Source organism: Protomyctophum parallelum (assembly GCF_964188405.1).
Source record: "Protomyctophum parallelum genome assembly, chromosome: 4".
NCBI classification, from domain to species: Eukaryota; Metazoa; Chordata; class Actinopteri; order Myctophiformes; family Myctophidae; genus Protomyctophum; species Protomyctophum parallelum.
In genome coordinates, this window is record NC_139700.1 from 43954303 (window position 1) to 43978609 (window position 24307).

General features: G+C 40.3%; 2 protein-coding genes and 1 long non-coding RNA gene across 3 annotated transcripts; 2 read left to right on the forward strand and 1 right to left on the reverse strand.

Annotated features, from left to right (window-relative positions):
- Positions 1 to 4741: 4741 nt before the first annotated feature.
- Positions 4742 to 8735, forward strand: LOC310857926. The gene is made up of 3 exons (XR_014569187.1): positions 4742 to 4947; positions 7057 to 7097; positions 7256 to 8735. It is a non-coding gene; the product is annotated as an uncharacterized lncRNA (long non-coding RNA).
- A 40-nt stretch (positions 8736 to 8775) lies between these two features.
- tnnt3a (troponin T type 3a (skeletal, fast)) lies at positions 8776 to 15133 on the forward strand (the record flags this gene model as incomplete). The annotated part of the gene is made up of 9 exons (XM_083763922.1): positions 8776 to 8851; positions 11493 to 11511; positions 11643 to 11682; positions 12047 to 12163; positions 12701 to 12778; positions 13138 to 13248; positions 13902 to 14014; positions 14253 to 14343; positions 15092 to 15133. Exons 4-9 carry the CDS (start codon positions 12065 to 12067, stop codon positions 15131 to 15133), a joined length of 534 nt encoding a protein of 177 aa, XP_083620048.1. The 5' UTR covers positions 8776 to 8851; positions 11493 to 11511; positions 11643 to 11682; positions 12047 to 12064.
- A 6354-nt stretch (positions 15134 to 21487) lies between these two features.
- On the reverse strand, positions 21488 to 23251 carry myod1 (myogenic differentiation 1). Its single transcript, XM_083762956.1, has 3 exons — positions 22440 to 23251; positions 21963 to 22044; positions 21488 to 21822 (listed from the first exon to the last, which is right to left on the reverse strand). The coding sequence occupies exons 1-3, from the start codon at positions 22998 to 23000 to the stop codon at positions 21512 to 21514; spliced, it is 954 nt and encodes a 317-aa protein (XP_083619082.1). The 5' UTR covers positions 23001 to 23251; the 3' UTR covers positions 21488 to 21511.
- Positions 23252 to 24307: the final 1056 nt, after the last annotated feature.

Sequence of the window (24307 nt, forward strand, 5' to 3'; positions counted from 1 at the left end):
CTGCCCCCTGGAGGAAAGTATGAGCCCGTTCAAGAGGTCGGTGAGAGAGACTGTCAGGAAGGACCCCCAGCGTTGGTTCAACGCAGCTGCACAAAGTCTACGGAAACAGAGCTGCGGATAAATTGGTCCCACCCTAAACCCGTCTCGCTGGAAAGTGTCCCGTGTAAATTAGGAACACTTAGAATACCACTCACTGCAAGAAGCAGGAAGAGAAAGCCATTGGTAGTATAGAGAAGATCCACTGTCTACTGTATATCTAAATCCCGGAGCGGTCGCGCAAAGACCGGCAGCACTGTTTAATGAAATGTATTTGTGTGCGTTATACGTTTTTGTGGTTGATATACTCATGACAAAGTAAAAGTCAACAGTATGTAGGCCCTATATCCATGAAATAAGCAAGCAGCACGCTAGCAGACAATATCTCTCTGATGACAAGGACATAAGACAACGTCGGAAGCTGTATGCACAATCAGACAAATTTGACAATCACACATCACTTTTTAAATCCTTCTGTACACCCCTGTATACCGCCCACCTGCGGTGTCGTTACAAACAAGCCAGTATTAGACCATTGACAGTGGCCTATAATGACTGTATGAGGCTGCTACTGAGAGCTCCAAGAAGCTCCAATGCAAGAATAAATAGATTTATGTGTAGGGTATCTGGGTCAGTAAATGACATCATTGATGTCATTACTAACCCGATACGTAGTTCTGTCAGGTTCTCCTCCAGACTGTGGAACCATTGACAAACTTGTCTGTATGTTTGAAACTGAACATGGTGGAACTCTTTTTATTGTATATTTCTTTCTATATTATTTTTATTTATTATATTGTTGTTTTTTACTGTGATATGAGTCTGCAATAAAGATTTAATTGAATTGAATTGAAAAATACACTAGTTATGTCTTTCAATCATTTTATTATTATTATATTTTCACAATCTGATACACAGATACACCGGCTACTTTCTAATGCTTTGATAATTTGAGCGACAGATGTATATGCATATGACGGTATAGAGTTTCATGTGACGAGCTTAAACTATAGTGTATTTAATTAAGAAGAAGATTATCATAATAATCGATAATGTAATTGTGAAAATAATAATAAAATGATTGAAAGACAGAACTAGTGTATTGTCTGCTAGCGTGCCGCTTGCTGGATATACATACTGTCGACATTTACAACTTTGTCAACAAAAATACTTATACACGCACAAATGTATTGCATTAAACAGTGCTGCCAGGCAGTGTTGTTTTTGTCGAAAAACTAAGACTAAACATTTCCGTCGACTACCTTTTTTCCACTGATGAACACTAATGGAAACTAAATGAAAACTAAGCTATGATAATTTTGTCAACAGATAAAAACTAGACTAAAATGTTAGGAAGGGACTAGTGGACAAGAGATCCAGTATAAGTCATTTTACACTTGGTTGTATGCTGAAAATAGCAGATACATTAAGCTCACAACACGTTGTGAGCTTAATGTAGACCGGCCTTTTTCAACGAGTGTAAAACCAGTCATTACGACGGCATCAAGGCCTGCCAAAATACATTTTAGTCGACTAAAACTAGACTAACTCTAAAACATTCCAGGTGACTAAAATGTGACTAAAACTATTCAAGAGACTATGACTAAAACTAAAATTTGCTGCCAAAAACAACAGTGCTACCGGTACAAGTATTATTATTATATATTTCCAAAATAGTATTTCCAAAATCTCAGTACTTTTACTTCTACTCCACTAAATCTCAGAGGCAAATATTACACTTTTACTCCACTACAATTATTTGACAACTTTAGTTACAATTTACAATTTAGGCATTTAGCAGACGCTCTTAATCCAGAGCGATTTACATTAAGCAAGAACAACAAAAAGCATGGGAATACATCACATAAAAAGCATTTATCATGAAACATGCGTAAGCTAAGAAAGTAACAGTGGAATATCTATATAATGAAACTATACATATAAACTATACATATATACAGTATATATGTATAGTTTATGTATAGTATGCATAGTATAGTATTACTATACTATGCTATACATATGTACTATGACGTGCTATGACTACATACACAATGCAATTATAGTGCTGTCTACATAACATGCTATAAGTCTGTATCAAATGCTATCTAAGGGGGTATAGGGTAAGTGCTATGGGCCATGATGGAGTCTGAAAAGGTGGGTTTTCAGACTATGGCGGAAGATTGGGAGTGATGCTGCAGTTCTGACTGCAATGGGAAGTGCATTCCACAGTTTTGGAGCCAGAAGGGAGAAGAGTTTGGGACGTGTGGAGCGTTGTCCCGGTTACTAGTTACTTTTATAGATTTAGGCTATTATTATTATAAATTAACATACATTAAACACTTCGGCTCTGTATACATTTCGACCATTTGAAAATAGCAGATCTACAAGCTCACAATGCCTCACGACGTGACCCATTGTGAAATTGTTAGATCTTCTATTTTCAACTTGTGAAATGGTACAATTGAGGGGCAGGCCCTCATTTTCAATGTAGCCGAACACAGAACACAAATCAACACTATACAAGTCAGCAATTTACAACAGAAATCTTAAATATACGAATCAGAAAACATATATGATACCAAAACTAAAGAACTATAAGAGATATAGACAGATAATTTATGAAAACAATTACAATATTGAGCAAAAGTGCTGGAAATAATTTCCCTGAATTGTCCCAGGGAAGGCAGTGATAACTAATCATTATGTTATACTTTAGCTATTGAAAAATAGCAGATCTACAAGCTCATAGCGCGCCACTCGGTGGCGTGCTATGAGCTTGTAGATCTGCTATTTTTGAAAAATCATGAAAATGCGGCAAAAATCTTTGAATATATATTCTTTCAGAAGACTTTTTTTAATATTTCGATATCAGGCCTAAATGGGTTAAGGACTTCTGGATCTCATTCCAACCAGAACCTAGCTTTGTGTTAGCAAATGGAACCTTGAGGATCAGGAAGTCACAAGAATGGGTTTGATAGGTACTGATCCAACATAGAGCAAATGTTCCTGAGAACCATTCCTGAGATGGATTTGAAAATAAATAAATACCAATGCTTATCACGCCTTTAGGTAGCCTACTTTTGATACCAATACTTTATACTTATATATATACTTATATATATATATACTATATACTTATATATATTTTGATTACCAGACTTTTACTTTTAACAGAGTATTTCTATGTTGCAGAATTGATACTTTTATTTCTATGTTGCAGTATTGATACTTCTACTTAAATTAAGGTTTTCATTGATTGAATATTTCACTGATCAGAAATGTTAACAGCAACAGCATGTGGTACAGTAAGTAAGACATTAAGGTTAAAAGGATAACACAAAGAACTCCTGGGGGACTTCTATTGTGGTCCCATGTATTCAATCAATCAACATAGCATGCACAATTAACACAGTAATACATGTCATCAACAAATACAAACACTATTATTATGTACAAAAGATATTAAGATTACATTTACATCCCCTTGCAGTCTCCTGATAGATGTTCTTTTCAGGCCAATTTAGAAAATAACCAGTGTTACACATCTTTTAACCCATTTAGGCCTGACGTCGAAATTAAAAAACATTCTATATCAGTGGTTCTCAATATTTCATGTCAAGTCCTCAAAATTATATGTAATAGGCCGCCAACCCCCATCTGAAAATATGTTGTTCCAGGGACCCCCCCAAAAGGAAAGATTTGAGTTAAAAACGTTCGCTCTGAAAGAATATATATTCAAAGATTTGTGCCACATTTTCATGATAAAGAAAAATAGCAGCTCTACAAGCTCGTAGCACGGCACTCTGTATGAGCTGTATGAGCTTGCTAAAGTATAGCATATAATGCTTAAAAAACCAAATGAATTTTTGCCACATTTTGGTGACAGAGCAGTAAAATAAGAATTGTCCCAGGTTTGTTCTAAATTTGGGTGGTACCAGGTCATGGTGTTGTGGCTGTGGGTGTCAATCACATTGGAGAAGCGGTTTGTAAGTTATTAGGGCGAAGAGATGTTCTTACACTGTACTAAAAAGCTCTTTGGATGCAAAAAAATATCAGTCTTTCACTTGCAAAAGTGCAAAAGGTGACATGGTGAAAATAAAGTTGACAAAGTGTACCACTGTTGTCAGTGTGTGCTGTGAGTCTGTCTTGTTGTTGTTTATGGCCTGTCATGCTTTGTCTCTCGCACCTGTCCTCAGACCTATAGTAAGCCTTGAGTGCAAACCTCTCTTCTGTCTTTTTGTCCAGTTATATTAAAAACATGCAACCTTAATTTAAAACTACTCAGAACAACGCCGCATAACGTCAACTCTGCACACAAATACACACACACACGAAGACAGACAGACTGACAGACAGCTTAAAGGATGACTCATGTGAAAACACAAGATGACTCATCGAGCCACACGCATTTGGGGCAAAGATACAACTCAGGTTCCCCGTCCTGCTTTGACCGCGCATCAGCGTATCATACATTTTGTTTATACAAGTATCGCCAACACTTCTATGACGTCGCAAAGACACGCACAACTCAGGTTTCTCTGTCCTCCTACGACCGTTACCATGCATTATGTTTATGTTGTCTAGTCCTATACACCTCTCTATGATGGCTTCCCTTTGTGTCTTTACAGCTACTAAGACCCTTGGGAAAATGTGCTTGCCTAATGCTGTGGCAAAAATAGCTGAGGCTCCACAACTCGATGCCTCCGGCCATACCACAGGGTCTGTCGCATCTCCTTATTAGACGTCCCCCCTCCCGGCCTCGCCCTCCAGCAGCTCCTTGGCCAATGGGGAGCCGGCCTGTATTGGGTGTCAGTATAACAGAAGAGATAATCAGAGCGGTAAGTTTGCAGAACCTTACAGCCTCAGTCTCGGCCGTCAGGGAGCTCACGTCTTTCACCCTTTTTCGAGGTAAGAGTATGAGAGAGAGAGATTAGGGTGTGACTGAGAATGAGTGTGTCTGAGAGTGGGTGACAATGGCTATAAGGCAAAACAACTAAAGCTAAAGTACAGTGTTATACGAGCCCCTGCCCGGCCCCAGCAGCTGAATCCACGTGTTGTAAAAAAAAAAACATTGCCACTGACTCGGAACATTCTGCCTAAAAGCAGAAGCTGCTCCACAGTATTGTTTGAGGTGAAGGACCCAGCCTGGGGTTTGGAATATACAGTTGTTGAATTATCTAATGGATTTTTGGAACATATGGGGTTTACCCAGAGTGCATAGGGTTTGTGCGGAAGGTCACACATAATCGATACAGACCGATCTCAGCTTAGTTGCAATCAAATCGTTGCTCATTGATAAGGAATTTTGGTTGAATGTGTGTGTGTGTGTGTGTGTGTGTGTGTGTGTGTGCCTGCGTGCGCCTGTGTGCGTCTGTGTGTGTCTTTGTGTGACTGTGTGTGTGTGTGTGTGTGCGCGTGCGCCTGCGGTTGCGCGTGTGTGTGTGCGCGCGCCTGCGTGCGTGCGTGTGTGTGTTGGCTATGACACCTTTGACATTGCTGTCTAAAAAGATGAAAGTGACATTGTTTTGTACTCTGACAATCGGACGTGGCATCAGATTTCAATCACCCAGCTGTGTGTCATCAGAGTGGGATTTACAGATAAGCCTCTGAAGAGTCACAGCTATGCAGACGGTCCTTGTTCTTTGATTATGTGACAGAACAGTCAGTACAGTAGTCACTACTACCGAGCAGTGCTACTACAACATGGCTTGGATATTTGGACATTGTTTTTTTCCGTTTTCGATTTAGTTAGTTTTTTCTGGTTAATTGGCTAATTGATAATTGGCCGTGTGGTTATTAACTTATAACCTGAGGGTGGGTGGGGCATGGTTGGCATACCGTCGGGATAAACAAATATACACAGGCTCAGCATGCAGTCAACACACTGTAGCCTCTCATTCAACAGCCACCAGCATTACACCAGAGAAACGAATGAGGACATCTATATACGACTGCTATATTTGAAAGATTTCATTTTCTAAATAATTCTTTTAAAATTGCTACTTTTTATTGTTTTGTTTATAATTATTTGTCTTTTCTTTTTTTTTTTTACCTTGAAGGAAGTCATTAGTTGCCATAAGGGGGGAGGGGGGAAGGGGGGAGGGGGGGTCTGAAAAGGAAAATGATTGAAAGGCCCTAGGTGCGAGCGATGCCCAGATATGGACTGCTATGGAGACTTGGAATTGTGGAAAGACTATTCCAAGAGAAAGAACCTGAGATGCATCATCTGTGCATCTATTGAAACAGGATCCTAGCTGCCCGGCGTCCTGGAGACATCTGCAGCTGTCTCGCTTGGAAATAGTTCTGATGCGAGAAGCCCTTCGCAGGGCCCTCACACTAATGAGGCTAATGGGTTACCCATGCAAGCCTCTCACCATTTATAAATACACGTTTCATTAGCGATTACATTTTAAATCCTAGTAGTCACCTTAAAACACTATACGATTAATGTTCAAGACAAACAAATACAATGGAATGCTATAAGAAGAATTAAGGTGTATAGGAGGAGGTAAAGGCTGTTAAAGAACGTATATATATTAGAGAACGCCTAAAACTCTTTAAGGCCTTCATTAACACATGGAAACATGGGGTGGGTTTGGACCACGACCTTTCCGATGACCCGATGTATGGCTAAATGAATCTCACGCCCTGGGTGGTGGCAGAGAGAGAGAGGCCGCTGGGCACAAAGCTATGTTTGGTCGACTTCTCACTTACAAGTTGAGAAGCAGATTCAGGTTAGGGTTCAAATTTCTGTTGAATCTAAACTTGAATCTAATTATAATCATAAAGTCAGATGTTTCTTTCATCCCCTTAATGCGTGAGCATCATCGTTGCCAATGACAGCAACACTTAAATTAAATAACAACTCTCTGGTATACCCCAAAACAAAAAGCTTTGGACCACAGGGTGGTGTTAAAGGGGCACTTGTGGGGGAGCGGGGGGGGGGGCATTCTAGAAGTTTGCAACTTAATCCTGTGCTATAAATATCTCCTCTCTTTTGCCCTCTCTTGTGCACAGGTTTAAATCACACTTGTCATCATGTCTGACACAGAAGATGTGTAAGTACATAATAAAATACATTTATATTTATAAAATGTATATTTATTTTATCCAAATTTCCATCTAAAAATGCTGAAATGTATCCTTTTATAATTCATTATTGGCGAGTAGTTCTGGCCGTTTTCTAAATATCCCTTTCTTTCTTTTTCTCTTACAGTGGGGGTAAGTACATTATATATTATCATTACTGATAATAGATAGTGTAGATACAGTCATCATGCACAATTATTGTCATTATACAAAAATGTATTGACTTTTAATATCAAAATGTTTACCGAAAATGTTGCTTAACTGATTTTCCAATCCCCCATAGAATTAAATGGCACTGGATAAATAATTGGTCCAGGTTTGGCTTGACTCCCTGAGATTCAACACGTTACGAATAGGCTACTGCACTGCGCAGCACATACAATACACATGTATTGTATGTGCAGCACATACAATACACATGTATTGTACAATGCACACTGGCTGTGAGACAGGCAGCAACTCGCACTCTATTTGCATGGATGCAGGCACCAAAATTGACAACAGAACAGTGTCATTTTGCACCTGAGTGAAAATTATCAGGGCATAATTTTAAAATGCGCTGGTCTACTGGCAACAGGGTCCTGCTAATCTGTGGCACTGCAACTGCACAGGTCTCCTTAGCTGAACCTTTATGTGAGAAGGAATTGCACTAAAGTTATCCTAGCCATGATTCTTTAGTCAATTCACAATATACTTGTGAAGAAATGTGAACTCTCGTCAGTTGAGGAGACTGTATTTTGAATGCTTAGCATGGATTTCAGCCTCACCCACATTTTTTGCAGTGTTTATTCTGCATAAAAATGCAGAGGGTCCAGATGAGATCTTTTGATCATGTATGTTGTTTTGCTCCTTTCTTTTTCGGACCAAAATGAAGAGTACGATGGTAAGGAACGGCCTACAAACTTCAGATGATAACGCTCATGTCCTCATCTATAATAACTAATTTTTGTCGGTGTTTTCCTACATCGTGATGATTAAATACAAAAGTCGTCTTTGTGGCATGCCGATCAACACTAACTCAAGAAAATAAAAGAAAATAAAAGGACAGACAACACAAATGCAAACTAGTATGTGCCTTATGTGTTGATGTGCCCACTGCATTATTATGGTCAGTTGATGTAGCAATCCTGAATCCTGACACCCTTAAAGACAAATCTGGAGTTTGCCTGGTTGTCAAAACAGTCCGCCAAAATAAATGTCCATCACTCATTGACCTTTTTCCTCCCTTTTTTTTAACCTGCTTGCTCTCTTATCCGCTTTAGCGCCGCCTGGTGGCCATTACTGTGAAACAACTCTCTTAGCAAAACAAAAAAACAAACAAAAAAAAAACACCTCACCTCATTCAGTTCTTCCGACTTACAACCCCCCCCCCCCCCCCCCCCCCTTCCATCTTCCACCCCCACACTATCACCTCCCCAACCTCCTTCATCTCTCTCATCATCCCCCCCCCACCCATGCTTCCATTAACCCTTTCATCGCCCTTCCTCTCCCCGGTTACTCCTTCGTGCTGCATGGTGTTGTGCTGGTGGTGCAGCCGTGGAGGAAGTAGTAGAGGAGGAAGTTGAGGTGGCCCCTGAGGCGGCCCCAGAGCCCGAGGCAGAGCCTGAGCCTGAGGCTGCCCCAGAGCCCGAGCCTGAGCCTGAGCCCGAGGCCGAGCCTGAGCCAGAACCCGAGCCAGAGCCAGAGCCCGTGGTAGAACCAGAACCCGAGCCAGAGCCTGAAGGTATGTGGCACGATGGGGGTATTTCTCTCATCTCATCCACCCCCTACCAGCAGCAGCAGCTACCATCTGCTACCAAAGGCAGACAGACCCTTTTTTAACCCATTAAGACCAGCGAGCGAGGCCAATTCTATTATAATTCTGCGTTAACAAAACCAGTAGTTCTCAAACTATGTTGTGACTAGTTATTCAACGTTTTTTCCCAAACACTTTCAAGATTTTTTTTTATGGTTCAACAACGGCAGATGTATAAACTTGCAGCGCGGTACAAAGTGACGTGCTGTGAGCTTGTAGATCTGCTGTTTTTGTATTCCCTAATGTATTCTGCCACTTGGCCAGTTCCCACTTGAAAAAGAGACGCTGTCTCAATGTGTTTTTTACTGGTTAAATATTTTTTTAATAGCCAACGCCAAGATCTAAAATTATACGGATCCTTTACTGGTTTTAATGGGTTAACCAACCACACCTCTATTCTTCTATACCCTACACTATTACTAATCTGTACCTTCCCTTCACTACTGGCCAGATTAAAGATGGCTGACGATTATGAATGTTTCTCTCGACAACAATTTAGGTTTCAAAGCGCCAATTAATGCAAATGCATTTCAGAACACAACTCAAAATGCATGTGTGCCAACATTTGCCAAAAACAGAAACCTAAAATAACGAATTTGCAGTTAAAGTTTTGTGTGTTGCTATCACACACTGTAACTAAATTATTGGCCTTCCATTGTAATTTGGCCAAAATAAAGGCACTCGTTGGAAACACATTTAAATTATCACTTTTGATATCTGTCATTCAGTGTTAATGATGTCAGCATATCAAAGGCTTGCTAATGTTATCACTAATCATGAAATGCCCGTTTCCTTAAAGGAGACATGAAAACTGCTATGCTCCAAAGATAATTTTATTGGGAAAGAAATTAAGGCTTTTGGAGTGCGATCTTTTGTTTGTTTCTTCTCAATGGGCATAACTTGTTCCATAATAGAACAATGATACTTTGACGAGCCATTGGAATGTCTAAATACAGTAGTAAAGTCTCTGAACGTCAATTTAAATATAATTGTATCAATTAATTGATTACAACATTATCTCTAGTATAACTTTACAATCCTTATTTCAACAAAGTATCATTGATCAAACACTGAAGAGGGACTAGCACTAAAGCTATAGTGCGCTAGAGAAGAAACCATAGTGAATGTCCTTAGCCTCACAGTAATTTTTGGGTCAAATTGACATTTCTGCCTAACTCTACTCTCCTAAACACTGCTGCTTCATTGTTCCTTATTGCCTATATGTCCTCAGAAGTTTAAGTCAACTTTTTGACCTCAGCATCAATTATCTTTTAATGTAACAAGCATATTGACATAGGCAATAAGGCAGGGTAAATCAGGAGTAGAGTAGAGTTAGGCAGATATGAATAAAGTCACACATGAGTTTTATTACTCATGATTGCCTAAGTCAACTACTAGATGACTTAGGCAGATGATCTTTTCTGAAAACCTTCAAAATATGACTTAGGCCATTATGCTAGGAGGCTAACGGCGTGCAGCTCTCGCTGCCATGTTAATGCTGTTCATTCTGCTCTGCTCTTATTTTCAATGCTTGCTGCATGCAGAGGCCATTGAAGAGGAAGGTATGTTGATTAAAACTTGGGTGAATTTGGTGTGTTCATTCTGGTTTGGTTGGACCCTGTTGTGTCTGTTGTTTCTGGTGATGAGGGAATATCTGCTCTGCTGGGCACAAAATGTCTGTCCAAAATTATATTTGTCTGTTATTTGGCTACACTCTGAGGTCAAATTACCACAATAGGATATCAATACATTTATTTAATTATATATGTATTAGTTTCCAAAAGGAATTTAGTTTGACAAAAGGCGGAGAAGAAGGGTGAAAGAATAATGCTAACAAGTCCGCGTCGCGCCTATGCCGTAGTAGCGCTGCCGCGCCAATAACCACAAGAAAGCTCTCCCTCTCCTGACTTATTGCTTAACTATACAACTTTGCATGGCATGGTTTCACCCACATGTTCCAAAAGGAACATGTGTTACCTTGCCTTTGAAGCAGGCTTTGGGGTCAAGCCAAAAACATGATACAAACTGTTTTTAGGTTTTTCCCAACTTTCAGCAATGACACTCAACGTTTTAACCACTTTCAACACTTGAACATTTTCGAAAGATCTTAAGATCTAGTAGTTTTTGGAAGACAAATCATTGAAAATGTTCGCATATATAATGACATGCCCCAAATAAGGATGCCAGTAACAGTAACATGAACTGCATGTGTAGTAGTGTACGTGAAGCAAACTTTAATTTGTAATAAACAAGCTGATCTGTTTTGAACGTGCCGTAGTGAACATGAAAATATAGTTAACAGCCAAGACATCAGCACGATGTTATAGCCTACTAAATATCTTATATTTGTTTGTGTAAATCTGCGTGTCTAGTAGTAGAAGATGTGAAGTTTTGATATGTTGTTGATGTTTTCCTTTCACTCGAAAGCCCAGACAACGATTTGTATTATCTCATTTTAACATCTTGTGTTTAACTTATATCATAGTACTACATCAAACAACACAATCTAGTGTGCATCTCTAACCCAGTAACGTGTACTTGTTCCCCTTCTTCGTTTCGTAATGAACAGAGGAGAAGCCCAAGTTCAAGTAAGTTTAACTTCTCATGTAACCCCGCATTGAAATGATCTCCACCACACATTTCAATCTTCTGTCATGTTCCATTATTGCCTTCGTGAATGCATTCATGGTAAGACATCGATATATTTCATTTCCCATAGAGCACCTAAGCTTCCCGACGGTGATGCAGTCAACTTTGATGTGAGTAGACCTCAGAGGGGCTATTCACCTTATTCTTGGCTCTCCTCAGTGGGGGCGGCCACCATTGAGTTCTCCCGCTGTGTGCTATCATCTGTTCATAATTCTCCCTAGTAGGCCACTGCACGTGTAATGCAGGTAATAAGCAGTGTTGCAAACATCCAACATCGCTCATAATAAACAGATAATGGCAACACTGGTAAACACGAAAGTTAGAGCGGAAATGGTGCGCGTGGCCAGGAATAAGGTGAATATTACTGAATCCTGTGTTTTCCAACGGGATTGTGTCTGGGATCTCTCGGGCATTGATGGTGATGGCGTGTGTGGTTCTAATGCTCCTTTGCCTCTGGTCTGTCGCCCCCTGCAGGACATCGCAAAGAAGCGCATGGGAAAGGACCTGCAGGAGCTGCAGGGCCTGATCGATGCTCACTTTGAGTGCAGGAAGAAGGAGGAGGAGGAGCTCATCGCTCTCAAGGAGAGAATCGTGAGTTTGAGTTGTTGTGCCGCCAACTCTGTGTTGGGAGTGTGAATGACAGGATTCAAATAATAAAAGAAAATGGCTGCTACTTTACGTTCAAGAAAGAAATAATGGATATATGGATAAGAATGTTGCAGTGCATCAGTGTTAGAGTATCTTGGGATATTATATTTGACAAAAATAAAATAGAAACAACCCAAAACATTTGAATATTATGAGAACATAATGCCTGCTACTTTACGTTAATGTATTAGAAGAAGAAATAAATAACGAAAAAGGTTAAAATATGGATATATGTATATATTAATAAGAATGTTGCAGTGCATCAGTGTTTAGAGTATCCTGGGATATTATATGACAAAAATCAAATATTCGCGATCAAAAATGTGAATATTCTGAGAACAAATCCATTTGTCCATTCTCACAGTTAAGATAGAGCCTGAACTGAATTGAATCCCTTGTGCGTGTACATTAAATGACTCAGATTGTTGGTGGTTCTGGTTCTGATTCTGTGGATGCAACACCTTTTCTGTCCGTCTACAGGAGAAGCGTAGGGCAGAGAGGGCAGAGCAGCAGAGAATCCGTTCCGAGAAGGACAAGGAGCGCCAGGCCAAACGTGAGGTTCGTATCGTTCTGTATACCGGCCGGGGTCTAACGACTCCGGTCCTAATCCAATTCCTATATAGAGGGTTCCAAATTAACTCTGATAGGTCTGTCCATTTTGTTCCATTTGTGTACAGATGGAACAAAATGGACCCTTACGGATTCATTTGGTTCAATATTATTATTATTATTATTATCATCAATATTTTATTATTATTTATTTCTTTTTAAGAAAAATGGTTCCGTAACTGGTTCCAAATGTACCAATTCCAGTTCCTCAATGTTGGATGCGCTTCCTCCGGCTTCCGCTGTTGTGTTCAGAGTCAGACTGAGGTTGTGCTAATACCCTGCGCCGTGTGCTTCCTTCCTGAATACAGGAGGAGAGGCGCGCGAGGGAGGAGAAGGATCTGCAGAAGAAGTCTGATGAGGATGCCAAGAAGAAGTCTGCGCTGACCAACATGGGCAGTGCCAGCAGCCATCTCCAGAGGGTCAGTATCTATCTACTACTGCAGACATGCTGGAGACCATGGGGGTCCTTACGAGTTTTTCAGCCAAGGACTCCCACCTGGCTGAAAGATGAAGCAGAGACCCCCACTATACGTATTGTGTAAAGTTGTGTTGCAGAATAAACTTTTTCATAGATGTTTCATAGATAAGATTTAATTTATAGATTTGTTTGATAGCACGATCATCAGTGTGTTTGGGATTAATGTATTTTACTACTACTACTTTCACTCTGTACTTTTTGGGGGAGCTAAAGTTCTCCTCAGAATAGGGATTGATTGATTGATTGAAATATGTATTAACAGTTTGCAGAATGACAGTACATTTCAAGCACAAACTCAATACAAAGACTGTTAACTGTGAGTGGACGACCCAATTAAGCATTACACTTGTTTACAAGACTATACTTCCATATAGTCAAAGAACAGAACAGGAATTCATCATAAAGGAAGCAAAAAGGGAAAAGAAACATATACAGTGAGGGGAAAGGGGGGAGGGGATCCTATCACACAAATATTCCCCCCCTGTAGTAACTGAGGAATGAGTGGTCCTGGACCACCAGTTGAAAGACCCCTGCTAAGTGTAGAGGACTTCCATGAATAAAACGTTTAACTTTATCATCACCGCTCTTTCACAGGCCGACCAGAAGAGAGGTGGAAAGAAAGAGACTGAGAGAGAGAAGAAGAAGAAGATCTTGGCAGGCAGACGCAAGCAGGTCAACATTGACCATCTCAGTGAGGACAAGCTGAAGTGAGTGCGACGTGATTGTTGGTTACTTACCAATACTGGCTCGCATAGATCAAATTAATGGTTTTTAGCTTGACTTCAAATGCTAAGGATGTTATTTAGATGCTATGTGATGCTGTTTGGACAGAGAGATGCTATAGTTTTGAAGTTCACCCGGTATAGTTTATTTGAAGCACTATTAGCGTACATTTGCATTGAAGACATTTTGAACTTACATGATGGCATTTCGGTTCACCTCCAGAGAGAAGATCAAGGAGCTGCATGACTGGATGGTCACCCTGGAATCTGAGAAGTTCGACCACATGGAGAGGCAGAAGAGGCAGAAGTATGAGGTGGGTGTCCATCCAGGTGCTGCACAAAGATGAAACATCATAATGTTATGGTGTGACTGTTACACAATGTGTGTATATACGCTTCCACATATCCGTTATCTCACCTTGGAAACATATCGTCTCTGTCGGTTGGAAAACCACATTATGTCCAAAACTGTTCAAAAACATCAAAAGAAAAAGTTTGTAAAACAAATGGAGATATTAGGTTTATGCCCGACAGCGACGATATCCAAGGTGTTGTACTCCTTGTATAATCTTGTTGTTTTTTCACATTTCTAGAGCTGAGCCAAAATGGCCGGCACTGTAAAAGCATCCTCCTATTCAGAGAGGTTTGAGGTGTATCTGAGGTTTTTTTACCAAGTGGACTTGCGATGATGAGGATGGTAATGGTTGCCTAGTGGCAGGATGAGACGACGGAGGAGGACCTCCACCCATATCTGAATGCTAAATGCCAAAGATTGATATTTCTTTTTTTATTCACCACATTCACCACCCATATGTTGTTGAGTGGGGTCCCTCAGGGGTCCATACTGGTGTATTCCCTGTTTTCCGTTATCGTGGGGAAAGCTTTTGCTGAAAATGGCGCGTGTTGAGCTTGTCAACCGGCTATTTTCCGCCGAATGTTTTCCCAGAATACGGCATGCTACGGTTTAAGTGGTAAATCCACGCGGTTAACACCCACAGTGCTCTATGTCGAGAACATGAACATAGATTATGAACATAGACATAACGCTCTGATGTCCTTCAGGTGACCACCCTGCGTAAGAGAGTGGAGGAGCTCAGTAAATAGTAAGTAAAACATGAGCACAGGTGGTTCACAGCACCTCTTCAGATATTCATTCCTAATACAATGATGAACTCTGTGTCACAGTATCTCACTCGTTTCTTCTTCTTATTCTGTTTCCTTTGACGCATTGTAGCAGCAAGAAGGGAGCGAAAACTATGCGCAGGAAGTAGACAGGACCTGTCGTACCGGCTTGGAAACCAGAATTGCCATCGTAACTGTTGTCGGACATACGCCTCAAAAGTTGCAACGCACGCTATGGCAAAGGTGTTGGATCAGACATTAGTAGCACTGAGCCACTGCCTTTTGTTACACTCATGTTTCTGTGTTACATCCCCTAAGGAGCCATTAGCATGCTGTTGTAGGAATATCCGCCCTTCCCGCTTTGATTTGGGCTGTTGTTGGTTCTCAAATATTTTTGTAAATAAAGTGTGACACTTCAAGCCATGTCTGTAGATCTGTTATTATTCAACCCTTAATAAAGATCAATATTTCTATAGCCATGTACTTTTATTTCAACACTGTTTGCATTCTAATTTTAAAAAGGTGGTTAAAAACCATTCATAAACGGTCTATATTCTGATAATATCAGAGAGAGCGTAGCTTAAATTTTAGTGTTCCACTTCCAATTTTGTCTGCTCATTTCTGTGTCCTCCACTCCCAATTTCACCTGTTTATACTGTACTCTGTTTGAGTTCTCTCTCCTGATTGGATAAAGTTGGTATCCCGACCTGGGAATGTATTTTCTTTTTTGTACTAAAGAGCTGGAGAGACAGGGAGACTCACTGTTACTGAACAAACACTCTGTAGCAATGGGGAAAAAAATCACTTACTGGACCCTAGTTTTAAAGAAATTAGACAATTACCAATTACTGCATCAAAGGTAATCAACAAACTAGAAACTACACTATAAGAATAGGTCAAACATTGGCCAAAATATCAAAAGAGGCAACAAAAACAAAATGAAAAGAAAGAAAATAGCTGATCTATAATCTCGTAGATCTGCTATTTTCACAATCATCTGTGGAACTGAGTCAAACTAAATGTAATGCATCATCAACTATACATTCCACATGCGTGTCAGGGTGGGTGCCAGGTTTGGGGGTCCTCGATCAGTTCAATTATTATTTTGGGGGTGTCACGGATCACGGCCTGAAAAGGATGAGAATCACTGTTGACAGTATATGGCATTTAGGCCTTGTTCGGACCGACTGGCAACCCAAATGTGATTTGCTGCTGTCCAGATTTGTGTTGGATTGGTTACATGCAGTCTGTGTAGATTCCTGTGTACAGCATCTAAGATTCCTGTACAGTATCTCCAGCTAAAAATACGTTGAACAAGAGCCCTCATACAAGGTTTCTTCGACTATGCACTATGCACCTCATGGTACCACAGCACCTCAAAGACCATAAACAAGCTCCAGACATCCCAAAACAAACTGGTCAGACAGTGACTACCAGTGGTGGAAAGTAACTACATATTTTTACTTGAGTACTGCACTTAAGTACAATTTTGAGGTATTTGTACTTCACTTGAGTATTTCCAATTTCCAATACTTTTACTTCTACTCCACTACATCTCGGAGCCAATATTTGTACTTCTACTCCACTACAGTTATATACCCTATACATTTTGGCCATTTGAAAATAGCCGATCTACAAGCTCACAATGCGTCGCAACGCGACGCATTGTGAGCTTGTAGATCTGCTATTTTCAATAGACTTTGTACACATTTTTAACTTGTGAAGTGGGTCATTCTGCAATATGAGTACTTTAAGTATACATTTTGATGCCGACACTTTTGTACTTTTAATCAAGTACAGTTTCAATACCGTTTTTTTACTTGTAACGGAGTAGTTCTAAATTGCAGTATTGGTACTTTTACTTAAAACAATTGAGTATTTTTTCCACCACTGGTGACTATACTACTTGGCCTTACTCCAGAACCCACCTCTGCACTCCTGCTCGTTTTAGGTTGGAATGGCTTAGAGCTGACGACGGAGTAAATGGTAAATGGTGCATTTATATAGCGCCTTTATCCAAGGCGCTTTACAGAGATTGTGCATTACATTCACCCATTCACACACCAATGGCAGCGGAAACCATGCAAGGCACCAACTAGCACATCGGGAGCAATTAGGGGTTCAGTGTCTTGCTCAAGGACACTTCGACAGTAACTCTGGAGGAGCCCGGGTTCGAACTGGCAACCTTACGGTTACCATCCAGGCACTCTACCCCTGAGCCACCACCGCCCCAGTGACTTGCAATGGGCCTGGTCTACAAGATTCGCTACACCAGACAGGTACATGGGTATCTTAGTGGCACTAAGATACCCATTCAACCCAAGATACCTTCAAAACCGCTTTCAAAGAGCACTTACTGTAAAAGCGGCTGCAATTCCAAAATGGCCCCTGTAACACATTATATACTACCGGTATATACAATATTTCAATACTGTACACATTCTCCTTTTCTTCTAACCGTGTATTTGATTATTTCTGTTTTTTGCATAGAAGTGTATTTGTGCGTCTTTAAATGTTTAATGAATTGAAAATAGTGGTCTTTACCGTCTTAGTGCTTTTAAATGTTCAATCAATCAATACTGATTGGCTGTGGCATTGTGCTTATTTTATTTACATTAGTCTTATGTTCTCAAAATTGCATATATGTAAGACGTATAGGCCTAAAATCTTAACAACCCCCCTACAGAAAACAAATATTAAAGTAATCTATCATAGAAGGTTAAAAACAGGGTTAACGAAACAAAACAAAAACAGTGCAAAGCGACAGTTCAACACAAAAAGGCCTTCCGAAACAGGAAGGTTTTCAGGCCTGTTTTAAAACATTCCACAGTCTGCGGCACTCTCAGGTCCATGGTCCTCAGGTATAGACCGATTCACAGAGGGGTGCCCTGGGCGCGGCCATTACTGAGGGGTAATCCATGGAGCAGGTGCTCCGTAGGCCAGGTGTAGCTAATCAGTGCTGCTGCACTCAATGGTACACCTCAGTAATGGCCGCACCCAGGAAACCCTCTGTGAATCGGTCTATAAGGGGGAAGGGAACCCCCTCATATGACATTTGGGCAAGTGGCTATGGTCGAATTTAGCCCAAGGAGTGCAAAACTAATGCTTGCAAATGGATTCAGAATCATGAAAACCCTCTAGTTTGACATGTCACATGCCACTTAAAGCATAATGAAATCTTGATTATTATTATTTTTGCATTATATAGGTTGTTAATGGTAGGCCGGCCTACCCCAACTTCAACCCCTGAATTTACCATGAGCCACATATTTAATTGACACATTTTTATATGTTATTTGGATGACCCTATAATATTATATATATAATTTTATTTTGGGTCACGCGGCCTAGCCTATCAAGGAACCCAGTGTCCCAATACCCAGTGTGTATCAGAGTAGCCTATTTCCAGTGAGAATTGCAGTTGAACAGACAACAGAGCATTAAGAGGCCCAATTTCTTCCCAACATGGCTGCTGCTGCTGCGCATGTAATATTCGATGGTTTTGTCAAAGATCACTGCTGCTGACCGTGGCTTATTGCGTCTCAGTCGCCTGTACAGGCATTATACCTACAGAGTCTGTAAGTAAGGCCTGTACAGGCGACTGATAGTAGCCTACAGAGCCGTTGTTGGCAACTTGGCATGTCCGGGCATAATGTTTCCAACACAAATTACAGTAGGCTATGCTATGTAGGCCTTACAACTGAACTATCCTGCATAATTATGCAGGTCAGGATAACAACTCGGTGGGTGCCCTCACACAGTGAATCAATGAAACAATAAGGTGCCCGGATATACACCTGGCCTAGTAGGAAAAAACCCCATTACAATCAGTGCAATACAAAAGAAATGTGACATGTTAACCATAACCACTCACCACTGTATGGCCACGGTGACGTGTATACCTTAGTACCTCTTAATAATGCACTAATATAGTCTATATTAGTGCGAATTAGTCCGTCCTGCGAAGACCATGTGCAAGCAAATACTCCGTGGCCTGGAGACTGGAGTAGCCAATATTGTATAATGAACGGCTAAACTTTTGGTCGTTGGTAGTAAACTGTTAGACCACTGGATGGCGCCACTTCCTCGGTTCTGTGTTCATATACTAGCCTCGGTACACAGGCTTTTCGTTCGCTACGGATGTTCATATTCTAGATGACCTAAAGGTCATATTATAGCCTATAGTAAATGGTACTGTGGAGAGTGGAAAACCACAAAACTGAAATAATTGTGCCTTGCCTTGAATTATCTTCATTCATACAGGCCTATTATGTTAATAATATTGTATAATGTCAAAGCCTACAAACCTAAAAACAAAAACCCAACTAAAAACAGAAGAACAACAAAGGAGTATACCAGTATAGGCTATTAACTGATATAGATTTCTAACGTTTGCTATTATTATTATTATTATTATCATAGATTATTTGTAACATGGTAGCTAACTTTTATGTTTATCACTGTGTTTTACAGTTTTAAAGATGCCTATTATATTTTCATCCTATTGAATGATGGCGCTATTTTGTTACTTGTATCTAGCTTACCTATATAACACTTGATTGTATTTTATATTATTATTATTATTATTATTATTATTATTATTATTATTATTATTATTATTATTATTATTATTATTATTATTATTATTATTATTATTATTATTATTAAAATTGTAGAATGTTAAGGAAATTATACACAGACGTGTCTTGTTGGCTTGTTGCGCCATAAGGCCTATATAATTCAAAAATAGCAAAAGTGGCAGATGATCAATAGGGCATGCATGCAGGCTTTTTGCATTTACGAGGGAAAAACTCAAACAATAATGTAAAATATGGAGATATAAGAGGTTTGTGCCCGACAGCAACAATAGGCCATACAATATAGGCCTACAACATATAATTGTACAATTTAATTTCTTTAACCTGTAACGGCATGACTAATCTATCTATCCCAATATATGCATGCATAGCCATGTAGGCTACTTGAGATTAAGAATATATTAGAATATATTTTATTACTTAAACTTTGCGGTTCTCAAACTCTTTCATGCCAATTGCCAATTTAGGACCCAAAATTCTATTAATTTGGCCGTGGACCCCCATTTCAAAAATATTTTGTGCCAGGGACCCCGATTCCCCGGACCCCACTTTGAGAACCTATATGCTACAACTATTTGTCAAGCATTTTCAATGATGCCAATTGCCAATACTATTCAGCTATAATGATCGCTGCATTATTATGGCAACAGCTTGATATTTTATAGCCTATACAGACAGTACCTATAAGTTAGTAGCCTATAGGCTATAGTTCAATTTATACTTATAGCATAATAATTTACTGTACATGCTCATTGCTCACGCAAAGACAATAAAACTAACATTGCGGCTTGCAGTAATTAAGTAATCATGTTTCAACATATGATCTGTCAGGACCATTGTCAACATTGCAGGCCTATAAGAATTCAAAGCGCTGGCTAAATAACAATGCTCAAATATTTATATAGAATTTGGGGTTTGGAAAATGTTGTTTGCAGTTAGCCCAACATTAACCCAAAAGCCTCAAATTCGCTATAGTTTTCACCAATTATTCTATTTAAAAAACTCTATTGACTGTAGGCATGCATGCATGAACATCACGAATGAATACAATGGATATAGTAAAGATAGGGTATATAATGTATAGATGCTATATGCTACAAAACAGCCCTATAGGACAGTGGCCTATAATGCAGAATAAATAAACAACGAGTCGTGTATTTTGTATAAATAGCCAAGTTCATTTATTTGTTATAATAACATCGACTTTCACTCATTTTTAGATGTATAAATATAAAGTTTACCATTTCTCACAACAAACACACAGTATAGACAAGGAGACATTAAATACAAATATTAATACTTTTCGATCGTTGCGCGTCGTAACAAATCAGCTCTTATTTACAACATGTACAAAAACAAAATGGTCCGCCGTCCTTGATGAGAATGAAATAGTAGGTAATGCAAACTTTTTTTTTTACACTAAAGAAATCAAACAAAGTGGTCTTTTTTTCTACGTTTACATAGCATGTCTATTTGGAGAATTTAAAATAAGAAAAAAAAATTACTTCGTTCGATATGACATTAATGTATAGGGCCTCGTAGTTGGAGGAATGTGGCGATTTCATTTGGCCAAAACTAACCCTCCTTTCTTCAGTAAAAAATAAAACTCGATCCGTGGCCGTGAACCGCATCGGCTCGATCCGACTTCGGGACACGTTTCTTTCGATCACACATGGATCCTCTGCAGAAGAATAGTAGAAAAATAATAATTGTCCAGTTTTTTTTTAATAAGTGTCCCTTAATCTCAAAGTATATTAAGTTCTCAGAGAACTTGGTAGATGAGGTTCGGGTCGTGACGCGCGGCGGCGCCGCCGGCCTGCTGGGGACAGTTGGTCGCCGAGGGCACGGAGGGCCCGCTCTCCCCCAGGACAGAGCCCTCTTGCGGGGAGCACGGCTCGCCGGTGCTCCCCTCCGACCCGGAGGAGGAGCCGTCCTGGCTGGAACAGTTAGGAGCCGCCTGCAGCTGCAGCGTGCAGGACGCCGTCGAGGTGTCCGTGGAAATCCTCTCCACGATGCTCGATAGACAGTCCAGGCTGGAAATCACAGAGCTCTTGTTGTCGCTTTTGGCACCTGCTGTTGTAAACAAAATATGCGCGTGTTAAAGAAGAAACATGGTGTTGAAGCAGCCATATACAGTGAAATAATTAGGACAGTTTGTTAATACGAATGAATGGAGCAATGGAGTGAGAGAGGCGAGGGAATCTCTTTCTTACCATTTGGCGTCTCAGCGAAATACGAGCTGTCATAACTGCTTCTTCTGGCTGATGACGTGCATGTTGGGCCATTAAAATCCATCTGGAGAGAAGAGAGAGAAATAGAATTAAGTTTACATTTTTAGTTTGCATTCAACCAGAACTATAACAGCAGGCCTAATTAATACATTTAATTAGACCATAGTAGGCCTAAAAAAAATCAAGCAATTTGAATAATAATAAAAAACAAGCAACAACAATATAGACTAACAAATGCAGCCATCCAATGGCCTGCCTAACTTTGGTTGTTTACCAATTCAATGAAATGTAGTAAAACGCTTATTAAATTGTATAAAATGAATGAACAAATAAATGCTTGATACATTTTAATAAATGAATGAACTGCATGAGCACATGCTCTATTTGTTTCGTAATTGTAGGGTCCTATATCAGAGAGCTATAGCCTATAACAAAGTTCATAATAACAAACAAACTCACCATTCCATCGGAGCAGTTTGACCGGGGGCTGGACGCGTCCGAGTCCCCGCTGTAGTGCTCCATCACCGGGTAGTAGCTGTCGTCCTGGCCGCGCAGCAGCGCCTGCAGGGACTCGATGTAGCTGATGGCGTTGCGCAGGATCTCCACCTTGGGCAGCCGCTGGTTGGGGTTGGTGGACGTGCAGCGCTTCAGCGTCTCGAAGGCGTCGTTGACCTTGCTCAGCCTCCGCCTCTCGCGCATGGTGGCGGCCTTCCTGCGGTCGGCGTTGGTGGTCTTGCGCTTGCACGCCTTGCACGCCCACAGCAGGCACCTGCCGGCCTGGTGGTGGCCGCTGGGCGCCCGGACGTGCTCGTCCTCGTTGTGGTGGCCGTGGTGGTGGTGGTGGTGGTGGCCGTGGGTGCTGTCGCCATCGGCGGCACCGCCACCGGCCTTCAGGAGGCCCGCATGGACCAGCCTCGGATCCAGGTCCTCGAAGAAGTGCATGTCGCTCGTGTTGAAGCACGGGTCGTCGTAGAAGTCATCGGCCGAGGTGATGGGGAAGGAAATATCCGACAACTCCATGTTTTTAGTTTCACTGATAAACACAAATCCTGCACTTCCAACTTTGTATAACAAAGTATAGGCTAGCAGTTGTCAAATGTCCCCGAGGAAAAAGGAAAGAAAGCTTGGTGGGGGCCAAAAAAATAAAATAATATTAAGATCCTTATGGGCAGCTAACACAAACTACAATATAAGGATGGGTAGTTGCTGTTAGTAAGAGGAATGTAGTTGTTTTTCACACAACTTTGTCTATTTGTGCTGCTGCACCCCTTTCGGTAGGTACCTGTTGCTGATGATGGGACCCCAGGCAGCTTATATGTTTGGGGTGAGAAGGATGGGGCGTTGCTCTGGTTTCTGACAGCTCAAGGCTTCGGCCAATGGGCTGCGTTATGGGCGCACAGGGAGGGGCATTTACAACTGCACGGTAATTAGTGTACAATTACCCGTAACTGTCTAGTGTGGGCAATAATATAATGTAAAGAGAGAGGGCTGCTGCCTCGAATTAGAACAACACAACATAAATAGAAAATAATGCGAGTCATACATGATTAAACTATTATTAGTCTAGTACACAATATACATTCAAATTATACAGCCTCTAAAATGATCAAAAATAAATGCAATCATAGCTGTGTGAAACACTATAGCTATGATGGTATGGGAACATACATGCCGTCCGTTTGTCTTAAAATAATTGTTTGTTTTTGTGTTTGTTTTTTAACAATAGCAGCTGCATGTATGCCAAAGGCCTGCTGGTACCTATACTGTAGGTGTGGGCCTGTTGTCCATGAGTGTGAAAACAGGGGCCTACAGCTGAAAATACAGGAATTAAAACGATAGCTGTTTTGGATTATTTGTTATTTGACACAGATCTAACATAATTCATGTCATTAGCTTTCTTTGAAACACCATCTTTTTGTCTGTTTGTTTAACTTTTAACCAACTTTGTTCAGCTCTAAAACTGCTGTTTGTAGTAGCCTTGAAGTTCTGATGTCGCTAGATGGCGGTAGTGAGTTGATCTTTAGACCTCTAAGCTCTAAGACACTTGTGGCTTCTTAGTGGAAGTACAGTAAGTACTAGCATGTTTTACTTAAGTAAAAGTATTAATACTGCCATGTAGAAATACTCTATTACAAGTCAAAGTACAAAAGTAGGCTATTGACTTCAAAATATACTTAAAAGTACCAAAAGTATTATATACTCATTAGAGTGTCCCATTTCACAAGTTCAATATCTATAAAAAAAAAATATTTTCAACTGGAAAGTGGAAATACTCTCTCTAATAAAGTATACAAATGGACTACTTCAAAATTGTAGGTTATACTTAA